This window comes from Mesoplodon bidens (genome assembly GCF_964165515.1).
Source record: "Mesoplodon bidens genome assembly, chromosome: 12".
In the NCBI taxonomy this organism is placed as follows: Eukaryota; Metazoa; Chordata; class Mammalia; order Artiodactyla; family Ziphiidae; genus Mesoplodon; species Mesoplodon bidens.
In genome coordinates this window covers 59,127,185-59,147,608 of record NC_138168.1, presented here as the reverse complement: position 1 = coordinate 59,147,608, position 20,424 = coordinate 59,127,185, and the positions used below count along the sequence as shown (strand labels likewise).

At 35.9% G+C, this 20,424-nt stretch overlaps 1 protein-coding gene across 5 annotated transcripts in view; it reads left to right on the top strand.

Moving 5' to 3' along the window:
- Positions 1-20,133, top strand: part of ECHDC1 (ethylmalonyl-CoA decarboxylase 1) — a 41,893-nt gene extending 21,760 nt beyond the window's left edge. For 4 of the 5 annotated variants that reach the window (XM_081251371.1, XM_081251368.1, XM_081251370.1 and 1 more), the window contains 3 exons: positions 3,285-3,337; positions 7,768-7,848; positions 19,640-20,133. In XM_081251371.1, coding sequence (XP_081107497.1) covers positions 3,285-3,337; positions 7,768-7,848; positions 19,640-20,048 — 543 coding nt within the window. In that variant the 3' untranslated portion in view covers positions 20,049-20,133. The remainder of the gene's footprint in view (positions 1-3,284; positions 3,338-7,767; positions 7,849-19,639) is intronic. The other variant, XM_081251372.1, reaches the window with a different exon arrangement.
- Positions 20,134-20,424: the final 291 nt, after the last annotated feature.

Here is a 20,424-nt window from a genome sequence, read left to right as displayed (position 1 = left end):
CCACTCAGGATACATGTGGCTTAGAGTAAATATGATGTTGATAGTTCCCTTTGGCACTTAGGCTGGGCATCGTGCGTCTCATCTTTGTTATTCTAGGAGGAACTGGAGGAAGAGGGTTGGGTCTCAGGGTATCATCCAGATAGGATGGAAGTATCCCCTTCTGCAGCAGCTCTGAAAACCTTTGTTAAGTTTAAGTTCCGAGCTCCCAACTTTCATTCATCAGAGTAGGTCTAGATTTTCATTGGTTCCTTTCTTTCAGTTTATTCTATCACAAGTCACGGTTTCTCTGTCACTGGCTTATTTTCATCCTGTAGCCTAGGAAGAGGCCTGAACATTTAGTCATTGTTGGCTCAATAGCTTTGGGGAATAAATTTAATAAATTAAATATTTCTTCTCCCTAGGTCATGTTGGCTAGTGCAATGTAATCTCTACTTTATGATACATTTAAAGCCAAAGCATACCTATTATCTCATTGCTATTACTGATATTAATTATAACGATGATAGATAACATTCTTGTTCTAGTACTGTATGTCAGGCACTGTTCTAAGCTCTTCTGTGTTATAACTTATTTATTACTAATTCCCCTAATGAGATATAGGTACTATTACTAGCACCATTTTACAGGTGAGGAGACTGAGGCTCAGAGAGGTTAAGTATCTTGCCAAAATTCAAACTAGCTATTAAGCGGTAGAGCCCAGATTCAAACCTAGGCAGTTTAGCTCTAGAGTCTGTGTTGTTATCCATTATTCCATATTGCTCTTAAACATTTTTAGTGTGACTTTTATCTTTTGCATGAGAAGTATAATAGTACATAGGTTAATACCCACTTCACTTTTATTTCTACCAATTCTAAATAATTCCATCAGTATTTTAAGTACTCTAAAATCTAGTAATAGAAAATAAGCCTATTAAAATTACTTTGTTGAGATAATTTAACAGGCTTTATAGGAAAGATTTTTAATAGAATATAAACTATTCTAGTTTTAAACCTTCTAGCTCTTTGTGCTTGTGTTAATTTTCTCATCACTTTATTGTATAGACTAACCTTCCTGATAAAGGCTTTCAGTTAGGAAATTTGTATCATACTGGTTTTTACCACTCATTGACTGCCTTTGTTTTATGAATCAACATAGTTCTCCATCTCAAATTCATCTGAGTCAGTTAACTTCAGCAAGCACATACTATATGCAGAACATTGTACTACTAGCTTCTGAGGATGAAGAAGGCATTTTGTTAGCCTCAAAGACTTTATTGTCTAGGCGTAGCAAATGCCATCTCCCCTTCTCCTCTATAAAGCCTTCTCAACTACCCCAACCCAGTTGAAATGAATTGTTTCCTATTTGCCACTGTTCTCAGCTTGTTCAAGCATTTCTTAAAATACTTATTATACTATACCTTGATTCATGTTGCTTTTCTTTATTTCTCACAAGATTTTTGAGGACTGGGAACTGGGACCACATTCTACTGATTATGTTCCCTATCCTTATTTTGTATAGATGATGTGACTGATAATAAATCCAAACACAGTGTATACAATCTATAAATTCTGTAGTTAAGTTAGAAAAATAAAAATACTGCAGAAACACAAAGGAGAAAACTATTACTGTGGGATTTAGAAACTCTTGATGGAAAAATATTTGATCTGGGCATTCCTTGAAATAGGTAGAGAAAAGGACAGGCTGTTCCAAATAGTGGGAATGATGTGAGCAAAGACACAGGAACAACCATAACTGTAAGGTGTTAAAAGAATGACAAATAGTTTGTCGTTGCAGAAGTTAAGATGCTTGGATGAGGGGTGCAGTAGTCAATAAAGTTGGTTAAATAGTTTGGGATCAATCCTTCCCAAGGAATTTAGACTTCATTTTATTGGTGATATGAAATTATCATCCTACAGGGAGGTTTTTCAGGCAAAATGCAAGATATATCACAGAGGAAAAAGAAATTAAATAGAGAGAGACCAGTTAGGAAGCAAGGCTGTTGTAATAATCTAAGCATGAGTAACACAAGTCTGAACTAGTGTTGCGGCAGAGAAAATAGAAAAAGAATGGATTTGCATTGGAAATATTTCAAAGGAAGGATTGAGGGGACCTGCTTGTTAACTCATCGAGCATGGGAGGACTGTGAAATGGAAGAGTTAAAGATAATACCAAAATTCTGAGCCTTTTGGACCAGAAAACCTTGCCTATTAACTCAGAACTCACTCTGTGATCTTTTACAGAGTATCTAGGTACATTTTCATCTTTCCAACCATTCTTTAAGTCAGATAGAACAGGTTTTTACATTTTTCATTCCTTCCTTATGGATGAGAAAACCGAAGTTCATAGTTACGACCTGCTCAAGTTTATGTTATTATTATGTGGCAACACTAGGATTAAAACCCAGCTTTTCCACAAGCAGTTGGTTTTGCCATGCTGAATTTGAAGTCTTAGCAGAATGTGAAATTTCTAGCAGGTTTTGGGACTCTACATGAAAACAGTAGTTGAAGCAATGGGAATGGTTGAGACTTCCAAGGGAGAAATTGTAGATAAAGGGGAGAAAGAGAATCATGGATTGGATTTTTGGTAATAGCATTTAGCTGAATAAAAAGAGATAAAGAAGAAAAGTGGAAAATAACAATCAAAGAAATAGGAAGAGGATCAGGAGTGGAAGATGTTGCTAGAAACTGAGAATATCAAAATGAAGAAACTGGTCAGAGCAAGATGCTATATATATTATGGGGAGACAGAGGAAGATGAGGATAAGGAAAAGCCATTTAATTTAACAAATAGGAGATTATTAGAAAGCTTTGAGGAGAGTCTTTTGAGAGAAGGCTGAAGACCACATTATACTAGGTTGAAGAAAGTATATGAGGGAAAAAAGAAGAGGCAATGAGTTTACACTACTATTAGGAAAGTTGTTTTTTATGTTTATATTCTTAGGGGATCAGAGTTTGGGATAATAGGTGGGTTTGTCTTATGCCTCTTCCCTCCAAATTACCCTGAGTAGAACTCTCCTCTTTTCTGGGGTATATGACTTAGGTGTGAGAGTTACTCTCTCTCTCACACCTAAGTCTTTACTAATAGCTCATGCAAAGCTGAGCTCAAGGAACCCTAGAAGATCAACACAATTAAATACCGCATCATTTGCATTTCAGACAGCTTCAAAGAGTTTTAAATGATAACCTCATTTTATAAAGTTTGGTATATTTTTGGCTTTATTACTTTCTAAATCCTGAAAGTGTTTTTTAATAATTTCTTATATAATACATTTGCATTGTATCTTTGTGCTTATTCTTATTTAAAGGATGGAATGGCCCTATGCATGTTCATGCAAAACACCTTAACAAGATTTATGAGGTAATGTATCTTTGTTTTTAAAATATAATTTCTAATAAACCAAAAATAGCTCTTCATTCTGTGATTTGCAGTAGTTAAAAAGTAGTCACTGATTTTCTAATCATATTTATTCTAATGATGAACTATTTGTGCCATCAAGGATTGTCATATAATTAAATATTACTGAAGGACATACAAGTATGTCTCTTAAAAAATAAGAGATGAGAGATAAAAAGAATTAAAGACATAGCACTTTTCCCTAAGGAGCTAATATTTAGGTATAATCTGGCTATATTTTAGGTATAGACATGGGAAAGTTAAATACTGTTACTAGAGCAGAATAGACACTGGTCAAGAGATGACACATAAAGATTACCTAATATTCAAAATTAGTAGAATGTATAGTGAAGTGGTCTGTATCCGCAAGGAGATAGAAAAAGAGTTACTAATTGGAGAAGGCTTTTACAGATTTCCGAGGAAGATGGATTCACTTTGCACCTAGATGAGGAAGAAAAAGGAGAAAATTTTGGGCCTGTCATTTTGCATTTGGGGTTACAAACTGTGAAATGATTGGGCTGATTAGCTTTCTACTTCTATATTCTGAATGTAAACAATTTAAATATAATTAAAACTAAGGAAATTCATATTTATTTAGCATACTTGTTCATTGGACGTCACTGTATTTTTGGTACTCTTTGTGAGTCTAGAAAGAAAAGTGGAATCAACATTACTGTTTAAAATACCTTCTTCATTGTCTTAGCTCCTATTCACCTACTTCCCCCTATTACATTTGACTTTTCTTAAATAAATCTTAAAACTTGGGTTTTTTTTTTTTTTTTTTAAATAACCCTTTTTAGGGACTTCCCTGTTGGTCCAGTGGTAAAGAATCCACCTTACAATTCAGAGGATGTGGGTTCGATCCCTGGTCAGGGAACTAAGATCCCACATGCTGCAGGGTAACTAAGCCCACGTGCCACAACTACTGAGCTCGCGCATCTCAACTAGAGAGCCTGCGTGCCGCAAACTACAGAGCCCACGTGCTGTGGAGCCCGTGTGCCACAACTAGAGAGAGAAAAAATCCCACATGCCACAAATAGAGAGAAGCCCGTGCCCTGCCAGGAAGAGCCCGCATGCTGCAACGAAAGATCCTGCATGACTCAATGAAGTTCCTGCGTGCCGCAACTAAGACCTGATGCAGCCAAAAAAAAAAAAAAAAAAAAAAAATCCTTTTTATTTGGAAGCAGTGTGTGTTAAGAAATTTGCAATTACTTTAGACCTGCACCTTTTCATTTTGGTTAGACCTACAAAAAATTCTGTGCTTTAAAAACATTTTAAATTCACCTTTTAAATACACACTTTTTCAAAGTGGGTCTTTGCAAACACGAAAGGTTAAGACTCATTTTTACTTCAGAACCATTCTTTTATATAGGATCAGTCTCTGGATCATTTCAGTGAGTAGTGAAAACATTTTTGATAGGAACCTTCAATAACAGTTCTGGAGCTCAATCTTCGGTACCACAATTCTTCCTTTTGGATACAGCCTTAATTTTCCCATCCATAATTTTTTTTTTTTTTTTTTTTTTTGCGTTATGTGGGCCTCTCACTGTTGTAGCCTCTCCCGTTGCGGAGCACAGGCTCCGGACGCGCAGGCTCAGCAGCCATGGCTCACGGGCCCAGCAGCTCTGCGGCATGTGGGATCTTCCCAGACCGGGGCACGAACCCGTGTCCCCTGCATTGGCAGGCGGACTCTCAACCACTGCGCCACCAGGGAAGCCCCCATCCATAATTTGATACCAATAAAAATGGACTAAGACAATATCACATTGAATTATTCCTGATTGCCAGCTGCTGAAAAGTTCCAGGAGCTGTATACAGGCCTACCTCAGAGATATTGCAGGTTAGGTTCCAGACCACTGCATAAAGTGATATTGAAATAAAGCAAGTCACAAGAATTTTTTGGTTTCCCAGTGCATATAAAATTATGTTTACACTCTACCATAGTCTATTAAGTATGCGATAGCATTATGTCTAAAAAAATATACATACCTTAATTTAAAAATACTTTATTGCTAAAAAATGCTAACCATCACCTGAGCCTTCAGGGAATCATAAACTTTTTGCTGGTGGAAGGTCTTGTCTCAGTGTTGATGGTGGCTGACTGATCAGGGTGGTGGCTGCTGAGGGCTGGGATGGCTGTGGTAATTTCTTAAAACAGGACACCAGTGAAGCTTCCTGCATCAGTTGGCTCTTCCTCTCATGAATGATTTCTCTGTAACATACAGTGCTGTTTGATAGCATTTACCCACAGAGGAACTTCTTTCAAAATTGGAGTCAGTCCTCTCAAACCCTGCCGCTGCTTTATCAAATAAGTTTATTTAACATTTTAAATCCTTTGTTGTCATTTCAACAGTCTTCACAACATCTTCACCAGGGTAGATTCCATCTCAAGAAACCACCTTCTTTGCTCATCCATGAGAAGTAACTCCTCATCTGTTAAAGTTTATCATGAGATTGCAGTAACTCAGTCACATTTTCAGGCTTCAGTTCTAGTTCTCTTGCTGTTTCCACCACATCTTCAGTTACTTCCTCCACTGATGTCTTAAGCCCCTCAAAGTCATCCAAGAGATTTGGAATCAACTTCTTCATACTCATGTTAATGTTGATATTTTGACCTCTTCCCATATATTGCAAATGTTCTTAGTGGCATCTAGAATGGTGAATCCTTTCCAGAAGGTTTTCGAGTGACTTTGCCCAGATCCATCAGAGGAATCACTATCTATGGCAGCTATAGCCTTATGAAATGTATTTCTTAAATAATGAGACTTGAAAGTCAAAATTACTACTTGATCCACAGACTGCAGAATGGATGTTGTGTTAGCAAGCATGAAAATAGCATTAATTTCATTGTACGCTTTCATCAGAGCTCTTGGGTGACCAGGTGCATTGTCAGTGGGCAGTAATAGTTTGTTTTTTGGTTTTTATAAATTTATTTATTTTATTTATTTATTTTTGGCTGCATTGGGTCTTTGTTGCTGTGTGCGGGCTTTCTCTAGTTGCCACCAGCGGGGGCTACTCTTTGTTGTGGTGCGCTGTCTTCTCATTGCAGTGGCTTCTCTTGTTGTGGAGCACAGGCTCTAGGTGCGTGGGCTTCAGTAGTTGTGGCATGCGGGCTCAGTAGTTGTGGCTTGGGGGCTCTAGAGTGCAGGCTCAGTAGTTGTGGCGCACAGGCTTAGTTGCTCTGTGGTATGTGGGATCTACCCGGATCAGGGCTTGAACCTATGTCCCCTGCATTGGTAGGTGGGTTCTTAACCACTGTGCCACCAGGGAAGCCCTGGGCAGTAATAGTTTGAAAGGAATCTTTTCTTCTGAGCAGTAAGTCAGCAGTGGGCTTAAAATATTCAGTAAAACATGTTGTAAGCAGATGTGCTGTCACCCAGGCCTTGTTGTTCCATTTATAGAGCACAGAGTAGATTGAGCATAATTCTTAAAAGCCCTAAGATTTGCAGAATTTTAAATAAGCATTAGCTTCAACTAGTAGTCACCAGCTGCATTAGCCCCTGACAAGAGAGCCAGCCTGTCCTTTGAAACTTTAAAGCCAGGCATTGACTTCTCTCTAGCCATGAATGTCCTAGATGGCATCTTCTTCTAATATAAGATTGTTTTGTCTACATTGAAAATCTGTTGTTTGCTGTAGCCACCTTCATGAATTACCTTAGTTAGATCTTCTGTATAACTTGCTGCAGCTTCTGTATCAGCACTTGCTGTTTTATCTGGCACATTTATGTTACGGAAATGGCTTCTTTCCTGAATTCTCATGAACCAACCTCTGCTAGCATCACACTTTTCTTCTGTATCTGCCTCACCTCTCTCAGTCTTCCTAGAATTGAACAGAGTGAGGACCTTGCTCTGGATTAGGCTTTGACTTAAGGAAATGTGGCTGATTTGATCTTCTATCTAGACCAATAAAACTTTCTTCCTATCAGCAGTAAGGTTGTTTTGCTTTCTTATCATTCATATATTCACTGGAGTACCCCTTTTAATTTCCTTCAAGAACTTTTCCTTTGTATTCACAACTTGGTAACTGTTAGTCAAAGCCTAATCCAGCGCAATAAAGCGAAGCACAATGAAATGAGGTGTGCCTGCATTATACAAAAACATCCGTTTATTTGGAAGAAAGTTGATATGTCTATAGTTTAAAAATATATAATGATTTGGGGAGGTATTTTGATAAGCTTACGTAGCATTTAGTATGAATTATTTTATCTTCATTATTATACTGTTTTGCTCATGATACATTGGCTAATAGTTCTATACTTTGAGGTGTGATTATTTTTATAAACATAGTTCAGTAATTTTGTTTCTACTGCACCTTAAGTTTTAAAAGTATTTGTAAATTAATATCAAAATTAAAAATATTAACATCCATTTTTCCTTTTTCCTTCAATATACAGACTTCCTTTAATAAGTGTTGCACTAGTTCAAGGTCGGGCCCTGGGTGGAGGAGCAGAGGTTACTACAGCGTGTGATTTCAGGTAGGATAAGAATTGTATGACTCCGTGCACAGGTGTAATTAACATGCTCAAATTCATTCTTTGCCTGAATATCAATATTTTATTTATTCTTGAACAGGATAATCAATTAGTGAATATTTTCTTTTTGCCAATCATTAAAGTAGATAATTTTAGTCAGCCTAGTATAACTCCATAATTATTTCATTACTATGCATTTCAAAAAGTTAACAAAAGGATTTGAATAAATCAAATCCATATTAGCAAAGTCCCTGGGGAAGGAAACCGAGAAAATATATGAAACTTTAAGATTCCCAAGAATTATACAAGAAAAGTAAAGAACTAAAAAAACCCAGAGAAATAAAGTAAAGAGAATAGAGAAAGAGACTGCTTAAGTCTTCCTCTTACAAATAACAAGAGGTTTTCTGAGAACTATTTCCTATCTTTACTGTGATTTGTAGTAACTTTGTGGAGATTTTGGGCTGATTAGGGAATTTAATTAGAGAAAGTTATTTGGGACCAATTAACCATTCAATCCCTAGAATTCTTTTTAGTATTGGCTAGCTGTACTTTATAGGAATGACACAATTTTGATAAGGCCTTCTATATTTTGGTTTTGTGTGTATAAAACATAAATGTTCAGTTTAATGACTTGCTACAAAATAGGAACCTATGTAACCATATTATAGGTCAAGAATTGAAAGATTGGGGCTTCCCTGGTGGTGCAGTGGTTGAGAGTCCGCCTGCCGATGCAGGAGACATGGGTTCGTGCCCCGGTCTGGGAGGATCCCACATGCCGTGGAGCGGCTGGGCCCGTGAGCCATGGCTGCTGAGCCTGTGTGTCCGGAGCCTGTGCTCCGCAACAGGAGAGGCCACAACAGTGAGAGGCCCGCGTACCGCAAAAAAAAAAAAAAAGAATTGAAAGATTACTGGCACTCCTGAACCCCCATACATGCACCTTCTAAGTCACAGACCCTTCATTTCCATCTATAGGAAGCTATTACCCTGTATTTTATGATAATTGCTTTCTTACTTTCCTGTATAGTTTTATAAGTTAACTATTCTGTAACCAATATATTCTATTTTTTTTTCTTTTTGAACTTAATATAAATGGCATCATATACTAATAGAAATACTATGAGGAAAGATTCAGTAAGCTAATTCATGCAAAGTAGCAACATTTTATTGATATATTAATTTTTCTCTTTTAAATTTATGACAGGTTTCAATTTATAAGTTGAAATATATCACTTTGTATTCACATAAATCGGGATTTTAAAATAGTTTTGGTGTATAAGACAATTTACAAAGATCCCAGTCTCTCTGAAAACTAGTACTTACTAACTGGGGAGGATTCTTGCACACAACGAAAAATGGCGATTTCACATGACAGTGACCTCTGCTGTCATCAGTGCAGATTGCATCAGGAAGCTACATTTCATTCTGTGAGGAGGAAGCAGTTACTGGCTTCATGGACAATATGAGACTAAATATAAATGCTCTGTGTGTGAAAGGATTAAATGCTTTCTCACTTTACCCTGAAACACAGGTACTTGTGGAATATATAATTTAAATATATAATTATATAATATATATAAGATATAAAGTATATATTTAAGTATAATTTAATATATTTAAAGAATCCTAAGGTATATGTGAGTATACATTATTACACTTAAAAATTCTCTACATAAAGAAACAACATTCTCTGCATAAAAGTAAGTGCAAGTTAAAACTTTATAGATGCACTCTGGAGAAAGTGTACCCTCTAACACAGAGTCTGGTGTTCATCTTTAAGCATTTATTAGACTTTGGCATCATCCTTTATATTCATTCCTGGCCTGTGTTTGGGTGTAGTTAGGGTTTAGGCCAAAAGGCAAAATCACAGAAAAAATAGAGATTATTTAGTCCTTTAATACTGCTAATTTACCTTGCTATGTTATTCTCTAAATGAAGCATCATGTGTTCCTAGAGCCTCATAAAATATTTAGTTTTTTTGATTATGAGTTGTCTGAGGGTACTGCCCTCATCAGATATATTCAGTAACATAACCAGATACAGTCACTTTTCCAATGAAGACATATTCATCTGTGGACCAACTACTTGGCATATACAGACCCTCATATTAAATTGCATTCAGTAGAGTCATTCATTAAACATAGTTTAGCACCATGGCTAGCTAGGCACTGCCATTTAAGAAACTTGTATGCCTTGGGGTTTTGTTTGATTTTTCTAGTAATACAGTTTTACTACATTTTATAAAATTTCTGATTCACAACTGATAAGAAATTTAAAAAAAATAGAAACTGATCCTTCACAATAGAAGTGTGAAAAGCATTGTCCTAGACTATTCAGCCCTTTTAAATCTTTATACTAAATGCAAGAGTTCTTAAAAGATAAAGGCTAATAGAGAGGGTTGTATACTGAAGTACATTACTAGCCACAGTTACAAGGTAGTGATAAATCAATACAAATTACTCTAGCTGATTTTCCCCCCAACTTGATCAGTACCCTGTCAATTATCTTCTATGACAAATTATATTATAAAAACACCTGCTTGTTATAAAAAAACCACCAAAAGCTTTCATAGCATTCTGCTAAAAAGATAAGTTCCTTCCTTAGGTTGGCTCTTTTTAGCTTAACTTTCTTACCTTGGAGAATTGCCTGGAATTCACTCAACTGACAGAAGAAGAAGAGAAATAATCTTAATATGAATATTCCAAAGAATTGAGCTCATGCACCATTCTAGCATTATCCTACTCCCTGCCCCAAAACCCTTTAAGCACCAGCTGATAATACATGTAATGAATTAATGTCAGAAACAGGTCTACATGGCATATATAGACCCTCATACTAAATTGCCTTCAATTGAGTCATAATTTTCATTTAAACTTTCTTAGAGAAAATGGCTTTTTACAAACATTTTCTAAAGCAAAACATTAACTTACGAATTAAAAAATGACATTCTACAGTGCTCACAGTCTTGTCACTCTAACATTATCTTTCCCTTTAGTGACAAAATTGATGAGGAAATAAAAAGCTAGAACTGTGTTAAAATCATTTGCTTCAAATTTTAAAATTTGTCTTGATTAAAATATCTAGAATGAAATATAAATTAAGGAAATATTTATTTGAGTATTAGTTTTCTATTGCAGCCATAACAAATTACCACAAATTTAGTGGCTTATAACAACATCAGTTTATCTCACAGAGGTATAGGTTGGAAATCTGGCTGGGCTCAACTGGCTTCTCTAAACCTGGTCACACAAGGCCCAAATCAATATGTTGGCTGGACTGGGCTCTGAGGGCTCTGAGGGCTCATCTACTTCCAGGTTCATCCTGGTTACAGCTGGCAGAATTCAGCCCATGCACTTGTAAGACTGAGGTCCCTGTTTTTCTGTCAGCCTGTCAGCCAGGGGCCAGTCTTTGCTCTTGGAGGATGCCTGCATTCCTTCTCATGTTTTCCATGTGGCCCCCCCTTCAGCAGTGGTGGGTTAAGTTCCTTTCATACTTTGAATCTTTCTCACTTTCCCCTCTGCTGCATCTCTCTGACTCCAGCTGGAGAAAGTTTTCTGCTTTTAAGAGCTCATGTGGTTAGATTAGGCCCACTCAGGTAATCAAGGATAATGCCCCTATTTTGATGTATATAACCTTAATTACATTTGCACAGTCCCTTTTACTATGTTTACTATGCACAGCTTCCAGGGATTAGGGCCCAGACATCTTTGTGGGACCATTCCACCTACATCATATGGGCTTGGCATAGAGAATATAGTTGCCAGATTTTTTGCTTTTATATTCCTATTTGATCACCAATTAAAATTGGTAACTTTGTTACTCTAAGCTACCTTTGTAACTCTTTTTAAACTTTTATTTAGGTACTTTTTAGAAAACAATAAGAGTTCCTATATACACGACATTTATAAAGGTTCGTTGATATAAACATTATTTTAAGTGTAACTATAGTATGGTTTCTTAGATTGGTTTCAAGCTCAAGTTTCCAGAATGTGTTTTAGGAGGTACTTAGAACACTCATTCCTTGATTCTGCTTTCTGTCTTATTCCATGTCATTCAAAAAAAGGGGGTCGAGGTGGGACAAAGGGGAGAGAAAAGAAAATCTCTCAGAACTACCCTAGAAAATAGAAAATGACAAACTCAGACTGCTTGGCTTTTCAGCATCAACTTTTGGCAATCAAAAGCATGTAAACAGTTTAATTACATGTCTAATATTTAGTTTTTGCTACTTAATTTGGTATAAGAGAGAAACTGGAATTGCATTTTTTGTTTGGAAATATAGTCAGCCCTCTGTATCTGCGGGTTCCAAATTCAAGGATTCAGCAAAGGATTGAAAATATTCTGGAAAAACAATTCCAGAAAGGTTCAAAAAGCAAAACTTCAATTTGCCATGTGCTTGCAGCTGTTGACATAGCATTTACATTGTATTAGCTATAAATAATCTAGAGATGATTTAAAGTATATGGGAGGGTGTGTGTAGGTTACATAAAAATACTATTTTATATGAAGAAATTGAGCATCTGAGGATTTGATATATGTGGGGGGTCCCGGAACCAATCGGGACAGAGAATTTTCCTATACTACATAATCACTTAAATTTACCGATTTTTAACTTTGCTGTTTTGTTTTTCACCTCGTGTGTGTGTGTGTGTGTGTGTGTGTGTATACGTATGTTTTATATATATAATTTTTTTCTGAGAAATTTGAGTAGGTTGCAAATGTCTTGCCCTTTTACTCCTTTAAACACACACGTACTCACATAAATATATATTATTTTTTAAGAACTAGAGTATTTCCTTATTTAACCACAGCACAGTTGTCAAATGCAGGAAATTTAACATCAATGCCATACTTTCATCTAACATACTATCCATATTCCAGTTGTGTCGATTCAGCAGTAATATCCAGTATAGCACTCCTGGACTTTTCCTCCACTGTGAAATCATGTACTGCACTTAGTTGTCAGAGTTCTTCACATTCAGAACTGAGATTATTTTTAAGCCAGTAAGTTTGTGTTATAACATCAATAGTAAATAATACAGGTGATGATATTTTTTAAATGTTTATTGTGCTTTCTGGTTGTAAAAGGATATGTGTGCATTCTGGTGAATATGAATCACCTGGGGATTTTAATAATATGCAGTTCTGATTTCATCTCAGGGGTGAAGCCTGAGGTGATGCTGATGTTGCTGGTCCACAGACCACACATTGAATAGAAAGGTTCTAGATTATTTTGAAAATACTTATTTCAGAAATATTTTACATATTGTAAAATATACCTTACTGTACATTAAAAATTTTTTTAAATGTACAGTGAGTTATAGACTAAAAATTAAAGTTGTTGCCATTCAAAGATAATTAGCATTAGCACTGTGGTGTGCTTTCTTCACATCTTTTTAAAACAGATGTATAACTATTTTTTTAAAATTAGGATCAAATGACATATAGTTTATATTTAATGTACTTGGAAAACATGAATTTAATAAATTTAAAATATTCCATCAGTTTGGATTACTAAAATATCCTCCTTTGGTTGTTTCTAATTTTTCTCTATTATGATTAATGCTGTGATAACTGCCTTTTAAATAAGGCTTTGTTCTTTTGGATTATTTCCTTAGAATAAATCCTAGTACTTATTAAGTAGTTCAAGTACTTGGTCAAGGGATGTGAAAATGTTTAAGGTGTTTGATATATGGTGCCAAGTTATCCTCCAGGAAATATTCTGCCACTTTATACAACTACCAGCAGTATATGAGTGTCTGTTTGAGAGCATCTTTTCTTACAATGAGTATTACTCTTTTAAAAGATCTTTTCTAATTTTGATAATCAAAAATTAAATTTTAATTTGCAATTTTTAAAGGTTTCAATGAGGCATAAATTTTCCCATGTTCATTGATGTGTATCTGTGTGTGTGTGTGTGTGTGTGTGAATTGTCTGCATTTTCTTTTTGCTCTTCTTTGGAGTATCTAAGATTTAGCTGTTTATACACTGGATGAAAAATACATTTTTATTCCTCCATCTCCCTAGAGAAATAAGATTCTCAATTATGCAATTTAGAGCCTGCCTATCTAATTTGTTTTCAATCTCTAACATTGCTTTCATGAATATAAATAACCCTCAGCCAAAGGTATTAGCATTTCCAGCTGCTACCCATTACTTCAAAGTATATTACAAAGAAGGGGAGCTAGAAACAGCCTTGTCCCAAGGGAGCTACTGTAGGTAGCTCTTTTCTTAAAATACTAATTTAATAGGTAAAACACAAAATACACATAATATACACACTTGCACAAATGTGCGCGTGCACACACACACCAACCAGCACATCCCAGAGTCATTAGAAAACAAATTCCATTTTTGCTGCGGCAGTGCCTGTTCTCTAAATATGAGATGTCCACCTTAGGAAGCAGTCACGCTGCCCACGCATGTTGCTTTGTTTTGTAGTTATCACTGTATTATGCGGAAAGACTTATTTTAGAGCCTGTGATATCAAGAAAATGCACCTCTGAGCATGCTAGGATTACTGACTGAGTATTAAAATCAGACTATAATCCCAAAGCATTTTACTGTTTCTATCTCACTGTACCACACACACACACGCATGCACACACACACACAATATTCACTCATTCAACCACATACTCTCTTAGTCAAGCAGTCTCTTTGCATAAAATACACGGAGCCTCATGAGGACAATCAGCTGAGAGCAGGAAATCAGAACAGTGAGCTATGGGGAGAATCTTTGGGGTCTTTCCTTCTATTTTCCATAATTTATCTTATGTTGTGATGGCAGGTAGAAAACAGGAGGAAGGAGGTGCCAGGAAAGTACATGCACAAATAAGTGTCTGCGTTCAAAGCATGGTTTTAAAGTATTGTTTGTGGTCAGATATGTTGTTGCTATTATATAATTTTATGTGCCATATTTCCCCATATCACCAGTTTGCTTTGTTGTATTTGATTCGTTCTATTTATTTATTTGTTTGTTTGTTTATTTATTTATTTATTTATTATGGCTGTGCTGGGTCTTCGTTTCTGTGCACGGGCTTTCTCTAGTTGCAGCGAGCAGGGGCCACTCTTCATTGCGGTGCGCGGGCCTCTCACTGTCGCGGCCTCTCTTGTTGCAGAGCACAGGCTCGAGACGTGCAGGCTCAGTAGTTGTGGCTCACGGGCCTAGTTGCTCCGCAGCATTTGGGATCTTCCCAGACCAGGGCTCAAACCCGTGTCCCCTGCATTGGCAGGCAGATTCTCAACCAACTGCGCCACCAGGGAAGCCCGGTTCGTTCTTAATACCATGTATAAGGACCAGCAGTTTCTGGCCCTAAAGTTTATTTATTTAAATCAATGATTTCAGACTTTAAATTTATATCATGTGATGTAATTTTGTAACAGGACTGCTTTCTTTAAAATTTTTAAATATTTCAGCTTTTACTTATATTGCACGATATTCCTTAAGTTAGTCTTAGAGAGATATATGTCTATTTTTCTTTTTTTAAATCAACTTGGAATCTTCTGCTTCAGCCATATCTATAACAGAACACAGTTTTATTTCTACCTTTATTTGGAAATGAAAAATTGTATATATTTTGTATTCTCCATTAACAGATATTGAGGAAAGGTAGTATATCATATTTGCTGGGCTTCCAGTGTGAGTATAGCTCTTTTACATTCAATACTTTAGGGACTGAGTGAGTTTAGTCCAGGAAACAACTTTATAATGTCTTTCTAGCAGAAACATCTGCTGTATTTGTAGTGACTTATCTATTAATGTAACCAACTTGATATAAAAGCTAGTACACATAGTTTAATGTGTACACTGTGAGGCTACAAAATACATACAATTTTTATATTCCAAATAAAAGTATAAATAATACTGTGTTCTATAGATGTGGCTCAGACAGAAAGTTTCACAGATTTTTTTTTACACATATATAAACACAATTCCTCTAAGATTCTGTTTAAAAGAATTGTGGTGTATATATGTTCTAAGTAACTTTCATATATTAACCATTTAATACACATGGTAATTCTATGGCATAAGTACTACTGTTATATCTATTTTATAAACAAGCATACTGAGGCCCAGGGATGTTAAGTAATCTACTCTTCCTCATCCTCTTTATACCATGTGTCTTTTTTCTTTGCTGTATTTTACAAGGTGTAAAATGCAGCTGGTCTAGTGGCCAAGCCAGGCAGCCTGGTTTACATTTATGCACTTCACATCAAAGCTCCTACTCTATCCCAATGCAGTTATTTATGTGTTTCTAACTCTTTGCCACAGAAATCAGTAAAAGTACCTTTCTTTAATAATAAAGTTTTTTTTTTTTTTTTTTTTTTTTTGCGGTGCGCGGGCCTCTCACTGTTGTGGCCTCTCCCGTTGCGGAGCACAGGCTCCGGACGCGCAGGCTCAGCGGCCATGGCTCATGGGCCCAGCCGCTCCGCGGCATATGGGATCCTCCCGGACCGGGGCACGAACCCGTATCCCCTGCATCGGCAGGCAGACTCTCAACCACTGCGCCACCAGGGAGGCCCAATAATAAAGATTTTTTTAAAAACTTTTTTATAACTTTTACTAAAAAGCTTCCTGTTTTAGTAAAATTTGGTAATTGTTTTAAAATTGTTTTTCTTGAATACATTTGTTCAAAGTCCTGCAACTTATAGCTAACTCATCAGAAAGTAGTAGCACAATGAACAGTCTTTTCAGGTATCAGCATTGACTTTGCAACACCTGTCAAAGGTGATACTCTTCCTCAAGTTATGGGTAGTGTTTCCTATAACACTGATGCATCCATACTATAACACCAGGTATATCCATATTTGATTAATTTCCTCCTCTCCCCCAAGGTGTCACAGGAAATTTTCAACTTTGCCAATAATAATGACACTAATAAACAGATGATACTTATAATTTTTACTTTTAAAAATAAGAGAGTTTAATATGGTTTTATAAATGAGTTGGCTATAAGGCTTCAGAATCTTAAGATTCAGGTCTTCCAGTTTTCTATATAGATTAATAGATTATCCCTTGCACTAAATTACATTACAGGTGGTACCAGGTAACTGCATCTAAACTCTAGCAGTAATTAGTGTATAATCCTATAAGGCCTATCAGGAAGCAGTTTCTGTTTTTGGATGCATCTTGTTGATATGACATTTTCTTCATAAATTCTGGTTATCACCATTAAAGATTTTATATTTAAACTAACTTTTAGGTTAATAAAGAGTATTGTGAAAGGTTATCATCTGAATGTTCCATATTTCTCTCATTGTTAGACTGAACTATTTTGTGTTCTTTTGTCACTAATACATTTTTTGGTCATATTTTCTAATGTACTGATAATATGTACATCAGTACACAAGTACACCCTAGGCATGACATGTAAAGAATGGATGTCAGAGTTTGATCACAATAGGTATTTTTATAAAGATCACCTCAGGATTTGTTAGTTATAAAATATGATTCGAAAAATCATACCTCACCTTGTAAAATAAGGCAAAAGGGAAAAACCACACATGGTATAAAGATGGTAATAAACATTCTTCTTTAGAAGCAAATAATTCCAAATATAAATATGCTTACATATATAATAACTTTTGTTGTCATAAGTTCATTTACACTATCCCAGCATCTAGAACTTTAACCAACTTTTATGTTCAGCTGATTTTAAATGAATTTTTCCCTGATATAATCCTTTTCTGTACTGTAGGCATAGATCTGAGCCATCAGTGTCAATTCCAGTATATAATTAGGAACTGTGACACATTTATTCTGTGTAAAGCTTTATAGGATTTTCATTAACAATATTCCTATTTCCAAGTCTATTAGACATTATTGTAATGTCTATTCTACTTTCTTAATTTTTGACCTTGATTTCTGTTTATTATAAGACAGTACTCCTCTCACAACTTGGGGCTAGATTCAGATTAAGATACTTGTTCTTTCTTCCCTCCCATTTAAAAATTATTTATTGAAAACTACTATTTTCATGGCTATTTGCTTCTAATAGCAGTTGTCCATAATTGAGGCAGATTTTCTCTTACAGGAATTCACAGCTGTGAAGAGAAAGTTCTCTTTCCCAGTGGGTTAGTAAATAGGCTTCTGTGAGAAGTCTCTACTGGAATACTTCTCTTGATTAAAGGGTCAGAGACTGAAAGTCTATTGTTCTTGGTGCTAAAAGAACCAAACCACCTGCAGCTAAGCATTGAACTCTTTGGAAAACCAGAACTATCTTAAAGTCTTCGTTTTTGTAATGAGTAGTTTGAAAGCAATAATTTTTCTTAAAAAATTAAAATTCAGACATGAGTTTTGGTCCAAATTAGAGATTTTAACATAGTGAATGCATTGAAGAATGCAGTCCAAATAAAACTCATACGCTGCATTCTCTAAACAGTATAGCTTTATGCAGCCTGTTAATACTATACACATATTTAACTGGCAAATGTGATTGCTGTGCCCACTAATCTCTTTGTGTTTATTCCCTTTTATTGTTCCACTTGATTATTAATCCCCCTATTCATAAAAGTCCCAAGATTTGGGGGAAATGAATCCCTGCTATAGGAAATCACTCAAGTCCAACCCAAGCCACTATCAACTTCAATGGTATCCCTGCTTCCACTCATCTAGTTAACTATTTTATGTACTGTGAGGTTAAGAGCACACATAATGAAGCTGACTTACTTGGATTTAAAATTCTGGTCCTGCTATAGCTGCATGGCCTTGGGTTCGCTATTTATTTAATCGCTGTTGCCTCTGTTTCCCTCTGTAAAATGAGCGTATTACTGTACCTCATATGGTTGTTCTGAGGATTAGTTAACATAAAGTTCCTTAAATAGTTGGTGTGCTATTAAATGCTAAATAGGCTACGCTTACAAATCAGATACTACTCCTTAGGTCAGCCTCCTCCTAAAGAGCTTCACACTTAAAAAATAAAACCTGACCTCTTGAGTGCCTATAAGCTTACCTGTCTGATTTCATCCCCCATTTACTCTCTGTTGGCTCTATTCAAGCTACATTAGCCTGTTCCCCAGAGATACTAAGCAGTTCTACTTCAAGGCCTTTGCACTTGCAATTCCCTCTTCCTGGAATTCCCTCCCAGAATTTTGCATCGCTCACTCACTTGGGTAAGCTGCTCAGATATTCAGAGGACTCCATCTAAAATAGCACACACCCAGCCTCATTCTCTAGTTCCTTGCCTCATTTTCTTTATAGCATTTATCACCACTGACATTATATCGTCCAGTGTCTTTCCTAACAGGAATGTAAACTCAGCATAGGGATTTTATTTTGGTCATTCCTGTAGTCCCGCATCTAGCATTGGTAGTGCTTAGGAAATATTTGTTGGAAGAGTGGATCAATCAATTCTGAGTTAAAAAAAAAAAACAACATTTTTTTTCCCCCGAGGACTACTGAGTTTAACTTACTATGCATTTTTTTCATGGTATGCACCTAACATTCCTTACGCGCATATTTTCACTTGAATACAGGTTTTCTCAGTAGGCCACCACTCACTTGAGAAAGATACACTTGGGGCTTTTAGAAGTAAACATAAAGAAAGATTAGATTCTTATATGCAAAGTAAAAGATAAGCGAGCACAAGAATGTTGACCATGTTTTCAAAGGTAAGTGCTAAATACTGTGCAATAAATTGAATTCTATACTTAGCCAGATTTTTTTGAACATTGTTTTTAATACAACACATCTACCTGTAAAGATCTATGGAGATTTCAGATCAGATTATGAATAGGTAGTACTTTGTGACTAAAGCATATATAGTTTCAATTAAGTTTTTTCTTTTTTCTTCTGCAGGTTAATGACTACCGAAAGTGAGATCAGATTTGTCCACAAGGAGATGGGAGTAATACCAAGCTGGGGAGGTGCTACCCGGCTAGTTGAAATAATTGGTAGTAGACAAGCCCTCAAAGTGTTAAGTGGGGCCCTTAAGCTGGATTCAAAAAAGGCTTTACAAATAGGAATGGTTGAGGAGGTCTTGCAGTCTTCAGATGAAACCGAATGTCTCAGAGAGGCACAAGAGTGGCTACAGCAGTTTATCAAAGGGCCACCAGAAGTAATTAGAGCTTTGAAAAAATCTGTTTCTTCAAGCAAAGAGCTTTGTTTAGAGGAGGCATTACAGACTGAAAGAGATCTTTTAGGAACAGTTTGGGGTGGACCCGCAAATTTAGAGGCTATTGCTAGGAAAGGAAAGTTTAATAAATAGTTTTAAAAAATATGTACTGCAAGTAAAACTCCAATGATTAATATGTATAAAAGTTAAATGATATTAAATATGAATGTCAAAACTACTCTGAAGGCTACTATTAGTATTTCAGTTTTAAACAACTGTTTGAATACCTGAACTCATTGGCCTAGTTTTCAGTCTATTTGGGTACTTAACAAGTAATTTTGAACATCTGACTAAAATATGCAACACTTTCAGCTTAAAAATTATTAGCAATTCCCAAATTCCCATATTAGTTCTTAGGCTATAACCAAAGACCAGTTTTTAAAAGAAAAAAATACACAAAATCTATTTCTGGTGTTATTTTTCATAAAGTCTTTGTCTTGCCTTACCTGGAAATAATTTACAAAAATAG